Here is a 12,013-nt window from a genome sequence, read left to right on the forward strand (position 1 = left end):
GTCAAGAATGCACCATATTGGATAAATGTGCTGCATTTTTGGCCTTTCACATTGACGAAGGGCAGCGCAGCAAGGTGACTAGCTGCGCTGCCCTGCGCCAAAGCCTCATAAATGAAGACCATGATGTGCAATTATGTTTTTGGGTGAAAGCAAAATCTATGGAATATTGCTTCTCATTGGGACCATTTTTACTTTTCTGTTTCCTTGCAGGTTAGAGATGTCTGGACACAGCTCACATGCTAACAAGACATCCCAGTCAGACTACACCTGGGAATATGAATACTATGATTACCCGATTTCCTTTGAAGGACTGAAAGCTCATAAATGTAAGTTTTGTATTGAAATCTGTACTTCCCTCATTTGTACCAGCAAAGGAATGCTTCTTATGCATGATGTGTTATATTGCAAGGTTGAGGGGGCATTGCTGTACTGTGTGTCCTGCCTCTTCAGACCTGAGCCTCACGACTTCCCACAAGAAGGAATAAAGTGCACTGGTCAGAACATGCCTAGATGAGTCTTATGACTGCTCTTGATGTCATGCAACCCTGCTTCAAATCCACGAGCAGAAATCAATAGCAATAATAATGTTATAAGTACCAGTTTTAAAAAAGTTTTTTCCAGTTGAACAATGACAAAGATAATTACAACTCATGAAGACACTCGACCTCAGGTTACACGACAGACACTTCGGCCCAGGTGTCCTCACTCGGCATGAGTGGATTTACCCACAATCCCACGGAGCAGGCAGCGATTGATTTTGAGCGACAGTTGATCAATTTGCAATCAAAAACAAAGTGCATGCCGACATAATTTTACATGAAAGGACAAACCATTGTACAAAGAGTACAATTCGGTACTCTAGTGCGGCAAACAAGCTTCTGCTTGGCGGCTGGATTCATTTTGTTTGCATTATTAGTTCACGCCAGGGCTTTTCTTTCCGTCTGATGTTTTGTATAGCACATTATGGGACAGATTTACAATAAGTGGCGCCTCCCTGCATATCAGCAGGGATGCGCCACTTATTGGGCAAAAATGGCGCAGATGCGTGACGCATCTGTGCCGTAAAGGCGGCGCATTGCTGGAGTTGCATCGCAAGTGCGACGCAGCTCCAGCAAGGCTCTGGGGGGCCCTAACTTGCTAATGCTGCGCCAATCCTTACGCCTGCTTCAAGCAGGCGCAGGGTTTTGACGCAGCATGGGCCCCAAAGTGACTGAGTGAAATCTTGTAGATTTCACTCAGCCACTTTTAGGAGGCGTTCCTGCGCCGGAACGCCACCCCTGCACAGGAACGCCTCCTTATGGCGCAGGGCTTTACAACGTGACGCATCTCCCAGATGCGTCACGTTGTAAGTACCCCGCACCATGGCGCATCTTTTGTGCCGCCGCTGCGTCAGAAAAGTGACGCAACGGCGGCGTAAAAGGGGCGCAAGGGGCTTGTAAATCTGCCCCTTAGTGTCTAGAATTACAAAGATTAAAAGGCTGCGCCATGTCCATAGGCGTGCTCCTCCGGTTGTGAGGTCACTGGTAGGTGTCTTCACATGCTCCTACCTGAATCTGTGCTATGTGCTTGAGACAGGGACATGGCACAGCTCTTGGAGGAAAAATGGAGGAAATACCAGCTCAACAAGAACATTTTCTTTCATCCGTCCACAAAATCAGTTCCATTCAAGCTCTTCGGACAATGTGTAGTATATACAAAGATTATGAAAATGGATTCAACATTTTCTTTACCTTACTTTTGCATAATGACCATGAAGATTAATCATTTGGTTGAGTGCTTGGATGTTTTATTCATTGTTGATTTTCACTAACATATTTCAACAGGAAATAGCTTAATGTTTTGAAGTAAGTGCTGAGCGTAAGAGCATTATTACTGTGTTTGCATAAAGGACATAGATGTGAATGAATAATGTAGGAGGCTGCATCAGTTGTACATCCCACGACACTAGTTGTTGGACTTGCCCCTTTTTGCAGGGTCATCCCAGAACTTTTTTGCCTTCCTCCTGTATGTTTCTGACCTGTTTTCGTTTGTTTTATGAATGATGGGCACTTTACCACTGCTGTTCAATGCTAAAGTGCATGTGCTCTCTCTTATAAACGTGGTAAGATTGGTCTACACCTGTTTGGCATATTTAATTTACCTGTAAGTCCCTTTTACAGTGGTATCCCGTATACCCAGGGCCTCTGAACAACATGCTACTAGTGGGCCTGCAGCGCTGCTTGCGCCACCCACCGAAGTATCCTTTCAAACCTGTCTCAGGCCTCTCCCGCTGCAGGACCTGCGCGCACAGTTTAGTGCCACAGTGATGTGGCATGTAAAGTGGTTGCCACGTCTGAAGCTCCCCTTTTACTACATGTAGGTCACCTCTTAGTTATGCCCTGGCTAGCACTATGGGCAGGGTGTGTGTTGGTAAAAGGTAGGACATGTGCCTTAACTGTGTGGCATGTCCTGGTAGTGACAACAGCCTATTTGGTTTCTCACTGTTGTGAGGCTGCCCTCTCATAGGTTTGAATTGGGGATTCCCTGATATGTGCTTCAGTGCTAATTTCTGACATGAGAAGGGTAGCGTAACCATGTTTGGTATGTTTAAAAGAGTAGTGATAATCCTGTTTATTGGTGAAAGCAGATTTATCATTACTATTTTAGAAATGCCACTTTAAGAAGTGGGAATTTCTATGTGCTTGTGGGTCTTTGTGCCTGCCTGGATGGGTAATCACCGTCTAGTTTTGACTGACAGGAGAGCGGGGATGTGCATTCACTCTAGACAGGTACAAGGGGGGTTGAGGTGTGTACTGCCTTTCCTGGGTGACTCAGCACTAGGCTGAATAGACCTTGGCTGCAATTAGAGTAGCAGGAGGAGTTTCCCTTGCACCTGAATAGGCCTGGTCTGCATTAGGAGTGGTGGGAGGAGTTGCACCTGCACCTGAATAGGGCTGTGTCTGCCTTTTACAATGCTGTCTCTGCCCCCCTGTAGTGTGTCTGGGGCCTGGGCTTGAGATGTGAATGGGGGTCTTGTGCACTTCTAAACAGTGTTTGAAGTGCCCCTAGAACAAAGACTTTCTGACAATAAGTACAGGTGCTGTGACCCACTGAAGGAGAGACTGTGTGGGACTTGTACCCAGCGGCTGCTGGCTCTACAATTGACACCTGGCCAGAAGGAACAGTTATGCAGCCAAGAGGAACCGCCATCTGAACTTGCTTGTTTTGCTGGGCTGACCTGTGGCTTCTTAGGACACAAGAAGAGCTACTCTTTCCTGCAAGTGCCCATGATGTGCTGGCCTGCTGTTCATTTCGGCCTAGTGCTCCCAGTGATCTCCCAGGGCAAGGTGGGATGCCCTGTGTTTGGGAGAATGTAGCGCCAGGGTAGCACTTTATTTCTAAGGATCTTGCCATTGAAATTAAGTATGCTAGGAGCTTCCAGGGGCAGCTGACGTGGTCGTGTCCATACTGAGAAGCGCATGGTGGACATGCATGACAAGGGTTGAACAGGATTCGTTACGGGTGTTCTTGTTACCCTCCACTGCCAGTGGCAAGGCTGACACAGGTCGTGAGGCCCAGCTGACGGAGGGACCACTGAGTGGCGAGTGTGGTTACTGGAGACTCTGCTCTAGATGGAGATGTTGCGCCGCGGCTTGGCAGGCAGCTGCTGTCAGGGGTCAGAGAGGCAAGGTGGTTGGACCGTGCAGTTTTGGGCAGCAGTGGTAGAAGTGCATACAGCCAAAAGCTCTGCCCCAACAGAGGCTTCACTTCACACTAGGGGCCATCCAGAAGGAGAGCCTGGGGGTGCAAGAGTGGAAGGCTCTGCCCCGATGGCTGCTTTCTCCCAGGCGAGATCCCGCTCCACCTTTCTAAGCAGCCAGTGGTGCCCAACAGTGTTGCAGTTGTCCTTTGTCTTCGCTCCACGCCTTCTGCACTGCTTCTCGCTGTCCCGAGGGGCTTTGATTCCCTAGCACTCGGGCGATCGGCGCACTCTGAGCAGTACCACATTCCCTGTTGTAGGTGGGCACATGGCCCAGTAGCCAACATGACAGTCACAGGGGCACCAGAAACCTTGTAATAGGAGAGCAGGTGCCACCCTTGTTAATGTTAATGGGAATTTATAGAGCGCTCTTACACCGGGTGGCTTCATGGCGCTGGAAAGGCTTAGTATGCTACCAGGATAATCTATTTGTACGCTTGCAGAACCAGCCAGGTCTTGAGTAGGTTTCTAAATTGCAAAATGTCAGTGCTGGACCGGATTTCCAAAGGGAACGAGTTCCAGAGTTTAGGAGCAAGGACCGCAAATCTTCAGCCTCCTTGTCGTACTCGCTTGAATGTTGGAATGGTGAGCAGTGAGAGATGGGCCGAGCGGAGATTACGTGTCGGGTGTGTCTGAGTATCAGGCTGTTGATGAATGTGGGGCAGTTGCCATGTAAGGCTTTAAAGACAAGACAGCCCGTTTTAAAAGCACAGCACTGAGAAATGGGGAGCCAATGTAGTTTTTTTTAGCACAGGCGTGACTGGTTGCCATCTAGGTTGTCGAAGGACCAGCCTTGCTGCCTGGTTTTGAACCAGTTGCAGCCGTTTGAACAGATAGAGAGGCATTCCCAGGTATGCCGAGTTGGCATAATCTAAATGTGACAGAACGGTGGCAATTATAATCTGTATCAGAGGATCATGAGCAAAAAAAACGGTGTATCTTCCCGATCTTGCGCAGCTGGAAGAAGCACTTAGAGTGTCAACCTGGGACGTGCCAACCTGGGACATCAGTGTAAGTTCGTTGTTAAGGGACACTCCCATTGTTTTGGCCGAGATAGAGGGGGAAGGTGGGGGCCCAGTGTTGGAGGCCAGTAGTGTGGGCCCCAGAACTTATGGCTATCCCCGGTCAAAACAAGCCCAGTCTTTCCTGGGTTTAATTTAAGGTGGTTATGGTCCATCCACTGTTGTATGTATAACATAGTGGACTGAAAATCCACAACAGAGCTGTCCGAGCCGTCTATCTTAAAGACCAACTGCAAATCGTCCACATAATTCAAGACTGTCACATTTCTTTCCTTAAGGGATTGAATCAGAGGGGAGATGTGATATTTAACAGATGAGGGTAAAGTGCTGAGAGCTTGTGTTAATTATGGTGTGATGTATAATGTTGGCACCGCATGAGTGATCCTGGTGTTACTCATGGTATCCTTGGTTGCAGCTCATGCCCTGATGTATGAGGTATCGTTTTGCCTGATAGTATCAAGCTACTGATTATTATTTCAGGAAAATGCATTCATGTGCAGTGATGGTGTAATGTGATGTTTCCATGACATGTGGGTAACTTGTGCAACCTGTAAGTATTTACTCATTGCACTGTTATGACAATGGCCCCAATGACTAAGTGATTTATGAATCTATATGACGTCATGACAAGTGCCCAGTGGCTCAGTGATTTATGTGATTGTAGTCTAATGTGTTTTATGAATAATACAAAGGACATTTTTATCTGACCTCGTGTGGAATCTCTTTTGGTGATGTGCCTAATGTAAATGTAAATGTAAATGTAGGATACTTGTAAAGCGCACAGCTGCCTCAGCAATGGAGTGTCCCGGCACTGTATAACGCTGTGTAACCCTTCCTGGCTCTCCCTGTGAGATGCCCCTCCTGGGCACCCCCAAGGTGAAGCCATGCATCCCAGTGTTGTTGGGGCCGTTGTGGAGATTAAGCAAGCTATTGCCCAGAGTTGCAGCGTGAGACCCATAATTAGGGTAGGCCCTGAGGCAAGAATTATCAAGTCTGCGGACATTGAGCCCAAAACCCTGCCGCGTCGGGACTTGAACCCTGGTCCCGGGCCTGATCTCTGCTTAAGAGTCTGCCGCTCTAACCAGTGAGCCACACTTCTCCTAATGTGTCACCAGTGTGTGTTTGTTGTGCAAATGCTTTACACATTGCCTCTGGGATAAGCCTGACTGCTCTGCCAAGCTACCAAGGGGGTGAGCAGGGATTATCTTATGTGTGTAACTTCCTTACCCTGACTGTAGTGGTGGGTTCTGCCTGGCTTAGGTTCATACAATAGACAACCAGTAATCGCATTTCTAACACTGATTCAAACAAAAACAAATCTTGTTGGTAACAGGGAATAAAAACAATGGCATATATGACTGTGGTGAGAGAAAGTGGGCTATTAGTTGGGGTAGTTGTGAGATCTCACTAAGTAATACTCTCACTGTTCCGTACCAGGCCCAGTTAGCTTTCTTTATTTTAAATCTTAGCTCAGACCTGGGAAGCTCTGGCACAGAGCAGACAGACCTAACTCAAAGGAAACAAGTGTATCGAATTTATCAGTAACAAAAAAATTAATAAGCAGAAATCATGACACAATACAAAATTCCACACCAAAAATATAAAAATAATATTAATTTTGCTGAGCAAATAGACACCAAAATGACACAAATCGGATCAGGGAAACCGCAGATATGATTTTTAGGATTTTTTTTGTTTTCTAGCTCCAAAAAGAGCAAAGCACCAACTGTGGGTATCTGGTTGTGCAAGACCATGTCATAGTCAAAAGTTAATGCCAACAACGATCGATAGAGCACAGGTCAGATACAGGAGCCAGGTTCCCTGAAGAAATAACCCTGCTGACAAAGGGCCCAAACTATTTGTTGGGGCTGGGCCGTCCTTTGCCACAGCGACAGAGTATTTTACTCCATACCCCTTGTGGACGTCCTGGCTGTAAAATATACAAATATCTGTTGGGCCGGTGGACATTTAGTGCAATAGCTTGAACTGTCATCAAGGCGGTTCCTATCAATGAATTTTAACATTGCTGTGTGGCCCCATTAAACATGACATAGCCATGCGGGAAGGTTATATTTATGTTTTCAAAAACAAAACCCAAATCAGAAGTTTGCTTTGAAAATAAAAAAAAGAAAGCCCTCCTTGCCATTGGAGTTATCTCCCATGGCAAGGGGGGCATTTTGCAGGTTTACTGTCCCTAACCGCTAGAGCTTTCCCGACATTGATGGGCAATGAAAACCTACCTGTTGTCTGCCCAACTAAATTGGCAGACACACAGGTCGTCATCTGATGGCCCTTACTTTGTCGGGTCATCGGATAACTCTAACCACGTCAGAGATAGAGTAGGCTCCGCTGTTGTTACATCAAAGGTGTGCCCGCTTTTAAATCTGGTGGGAAGACCATTATGTTGGCAGGAAGGATTCTCTGTCACCATTACAACGGAGTACCCTTTCTGCCAACATATAAATCAGGCCCTTAGTGTTTTTCTCTAAAGGGTTTTTCAGGCTGCTGGCTGAATCTGACAGAGACCCTGATAACAACAGGGTGCTGCACAGCATTATTTCTGTTTAAATCCTCCAAGTTGGGGCTTAAAAACATATCAGAAAGTTGAGCTGCTCTCAGCAGGGCAAACCAGCAAGTTGAAACTGGCCTGCAATGCGACAATGGCAGCTGCGGTTCAGAGGTGGTCCTGTGGTAGCCTCAGGCTCTTTTAGGACAAACTTCACCAGTCAAGGTTCGAGGACTAACTGTAGGAGCAAATCAAATCTGTGTAGCTTAATCACCCAGAATTACCCAAACATTCTGCAAGATTACTCAGAATTATGCCAGAAGAGTACGTCTGAATTTAGCACTGTTTTCTTACCACGAAGTGGATGCAAGGATGCATTTTGCACTAAGGAATAGTGCAAAATGCAACAGAACATAAATAGCGATGCAAGCAGCCAATTGTGTTTGCTAAATGTGCACTTGGGGTAGGATTCCCCCAACTTATTATGGCATTGAGCACTGTCCTTTTGGAATTAGCACTATTTTCTTAGCGCAAAATGCACACTTGCATACAAAAATGGACACAAGGATGCATATTTCACTAAGAAATAGTACTAAATGCAACAGAACATGAATAGTGGCTTGTGCTCGTTAAATACGTTCTTGCAGTAGGATTTTATCCCTCAAATAACACTTATATACACAAGCGGGCATCAAAGAATAATACAGAATTGACAAAATTACTCTCATTACTCCTCATAATTGAAATACCACACAGGCTTATCCAGGACCTTTTGGACACCACTTAATGAATTAGGGTACATTCTCCCGGAAGCAACCAGTAGGGTCCGGGCCTAAAGTGTTGGGAACTTGTCAGCTGGGCTCTCATTTGATACAGGCTTCTTGCAGTTTTTGTATTTCTGGAGCTTTGCAGCAGGCTAGCCAATTAGCCATTGGAGACTATTCTTCTGTCTTAGGTTTGGTTGGAGCATGACCATCCTTTGGAGTTTCTCTCCACAGGTAAAACAGCAAGCTCAATCCTTATTCTGAGTTCTAGTCCGTTGGTTCAGCAAGTGCTGTCCTTCTTTAGTATTTCACGGCTCCAGCAGTGTTCTGAAGAAGGTTGCCAGGGGTGCCAAGTTTATCCCTGGCACTACTTTGTGGGTGAGGGAGCCTCCCTGACCAATGGGAGTAAGACTCCCACTGGAAAACCTACCCACTTCCTGTGGGTTAGGCACTAAACAATCCCACAGTGCATCTCTCTGCCCAAATCCAAGATGTCAGAATCTTTCTTCTCTGAGTCAGAGTTATAGGCACACCCCTGAGGTGTGTCTAGGGAAATGTGGCATTGTCAATGGAAAACTGGTTCTGGGCTTTGGTGACACACTGGCTACTTAGTCAATGGAAGGGCAGGCCCTTGTGTGTGCTACATTTCCCTATGAAATGAGCTATCTCTTTGAAGCTTGTACAATTGCGGTCATATATCCTCTGGCCATCCTGTCAAGAGGAGGTCACACTTACTCCCAGCCAAGTCCCTTTTGTTCCCTTTTCTGAGAGTGATTTGCAACTATCAGCAGGCTGCCATTTAACAGCTGGAGAATAGCTCCGAAAGGGCTACTGGAGGTTTTAGGCAGATAAATGCCAAAGTGACATTTTCAAAATAGCAAGTCATTTTAAATCCGACTTTTCCATCAATTTGGATTTTAAATTATTATTAATTTGAGTGGTTGAACCATGGTTTTTGCTATTCTCAAAATGAAGTTATACATTATAAAGTGTTAAAACGTAACCCAGTGCTTTTCTATGGGAGAGCCAGCCATGCCACAGTAAAAAACAACTTTGGAGATTTTTTACCGTCAGGACATGTAAAACTCAAATACACAGATCCTACTTTTTAAATATGTTGTAATTTGCCTGATTGGTATTTATCACCTATCATATTGGTGACTTATATGTATTAAAAAGGCAGGTTTTGGCCTGGCATATGGTTTATTTTTACAGATCAAATTTGCAGGTTTAAAACTGCCATGCTAATCTGCAGTGGCAGCCCTAGAGTCATGTTTTCACTTTATCACTTGTGTGGTGGTACACTCAGTCCACTACTGCCATTTAGCTTACAGGCCCTGAGTACACAGAGTACCATATACTAGGAACATATTGGTGTGTTTAATATGCCCATCAGATTATTAGCTAACTGCACATATACTTCAGGGTTCAGGCCACATAAGCTGCACACTGGATCCACTGTTCAGAATCAGTCATCCAGCATTTAATCTAGCAAAAAGTATGGGCAAAAAAATGGGGGTGAACCTGCAAAAACTGTAGTTTCTCACAAAGAGTATAGGGAAGATAGGCAAACTATATGAGTATAAGGAGGACATCATCAGGGCCGGACTGGGAACCAGAACTGGCCCTGGCATAGTGCTCGTCTGGCCCCCCAGGGGCTTGGGCTTGCAGCCGAGTTATTTGCCAGGGCCAGTTTTGCATGATTTTGTTACAGGGGATGATATTGCAGCTATGCTGCAAAAATGACCCTATAACAAAACCAGCCCCCCCAGGGGCCCAAAACAGCCCTCACCCTGGCGGCCCACTGGGGAAATGCTCCGTGCCCGCTACGGCCTGTCTGGCCCTGGATATCATTAAGAGGGATCAGAAATGATTTATAATTATTGTCTTTGAATTTTTCTATTGTATCCCAAGTGAATATTTGCTGTAAATGTGTTTTATGGGAAAACAGCCTATACAACCAAGGCTTTACCACACATGCATCTTAACAACGCAGGTCTTTAATATATAGGGTTTTTAACCAACTATGCCTTCACAGCGCATGCCTTTACTATGAATTTCATGTAAAGGCATGAATGGTAAGGGCAAATGTGTTTTAAATGTTTTTGTATGCCTATGTGTTACATTTGTATTAGTTATCATGGACTGCTAAGAAATGTCGTGTCTTTCATTTTTGTCTGTTAATATTTTAAATTTTAAGCTTACAATACTGTGTTGGTTATTAATGTTCATTAAACACTTTTAAAATTTCGAATACAACGAATCCACCAAACAAAGCCCAATATCAGTGGGATAGGTTTTGTAGGCTGCAGATTTGTTTAGTTGAGTTTTACCCTATACATACCGGTGGAACCGTGTGCTCATGAGCCTATTGGGATTGCTCCATGTGCCTCAATTATCCACTTGCCAAAGTCAAGAGAACCTGCAAAGGTTATACCAGAGTGTAAACATTTACTTGTCTAAAAGCTAGCTTGGTTACATTATAGTGCCCCCTGTTGGCCGTGCGTGCAACAAACTGAATGTACAGGTTAAAACTTGTGGTCCGGGTTTCAAGATGCAGGCTCAGTCCTTTCACCCGGGCAGCAGGGCAATGGAGTATCAACCCTTCTTTCAGAGCAGCACAGCAGTACATCTGAGCTTTCCACAGGTCCAGATGTGTACTGAAGGGTTGGTACTAAGGATTTAATATTTATACTTGATGCCCACTTTGAGGTAGGAGAAGGTACTGGAGGTTTCCACCCCAAGATATGCTTGGCATTTCCTGCCTACCTGCCCTGGCTACACTTTGTGTGGGTTCCAAAAATACTAGAGTCAAACCAGTAGAAAACAATTGTGTGTGCTCATGCAGAGCATTTATGATGTGCAAATGTGGTAGGTGACAGCTTGTCCCCCTCATCAAGTCAGAGATGGCCAACCTTCCAACACCTATTCTCCTTTGTCTCACTGTCTGGAATCAATACACAAAAAACAACTGTGATCTACGTGTAGTCTTGTGACCCAGGATACCGGCTGCAGGCACCAAATGGTTAGGACAAGAAAATGACAGCTTTCTAAGAGTGGCATTTCCAGAACTGTGACTTAAAATCTGCTTTACCATTAAAGAGAGTTTTAAATTACAGTTCTTTAGACAAAAAAAATAGGCATTTCTATTTACCCCAATTGAAAGTTAGCACGTATTAAATATATTAACGCACTCCAATGTTATCAAATGGAAGAGGTAGGCCTTGCAGTAGTGAAAAATGAATTTAAGAGTTTTTCACTACTAGGACAAGAACACTTACAATTACATTTCCAACTCTTTAAATACACTGCACCCTGCTGTGCAGCTATTAGGGCCTACCCTAGTGGTGGCATATGTATTAAAAAAGGAGCGTTTAGGCCTGGCAGCAGATTTATTTTGCTAGGTCGAAATGGCCATTTAAAACTGCACATACAGGCTGCAGTGAAAGGCCTGAGACATGTTTAAAAGGCTGCTTAGGTGGGTGGCACAGTCAGTGCTGCAGGACCACTAGTAGCATTTAATTTACAGGTGATGGGTACACATTGTGCTACTTTACTGGGGACTTACAAGTATATTAAATGTGCAATTGGGAGTAAACCAAATCATACCATGCCTAAAAGAGTGAGCATGAGCACTGGTTAGCAGTGATATGGTGGTCAGATTCCTAAAAGCAAACAATAACGGGTTAAGAAAACAGGAGGGTGAAGTTATAACGTTTAGGGATAAGCCTGCATAAAGAGCCAAGTTCAACAGAAGGCATTTGGCCCACTTTGCAATGACCCCTTCACCCTTTCAAGATGCAAGCAATTCAATTGAGCAACAAGCACTGGCAAAGCCAATTGGTGTCACGAGGGTAGCATACAGGCTTTGGGAATGCTTGCTTTTTCCCAGCTGGCTGCCACAGATTGGTGTTTATCCCTGGTAGCCATCTTTGAATGTACCACATTACATCACTTAGGTACCTGCCAGTATTCTTCTTTC

At 45.1% G+C, this 12,013-nt stretch overlaps 1 protein-coding gene across 1 annotated transcript in view; it reads left to right on the forward strand.

Annotated features, from left to right (window-relative positions):
• The first annotated feature begins 216 nt into the window (after window positions 1-216).
• Window positions 217-12,013, forward strand: part of MRAP2 (melanocortin 2 receptor accessory protein 2) — a 662,530-nt gene continuing 650,733 nt past the window's right edge. The window contains exon 1 of the mRNA XM_086925232.1: window positions 217-326. Coding sequence (XP_086781358.1) covers window positions 218-326 — 109 coding nt within the window. The 5' untranslated portion in view covers window position 217. The remainder of the gene's footprint in view (window positions 327-12,013) is intronic.

This window comes from Lissotriton vulgaris, chromosome 6, assembly GCF_964263255.1.
Source record: "Lissotriton vulgaris chromosome 6, aLisVul1.2, whole genome shotgun sequence".
Lineage (NCBI taxonomy): Eukaryota > Metazoa > Chordata > Amphibia > Caudata > Salamandridae > Lissotriton > Lissotriton vulgaris.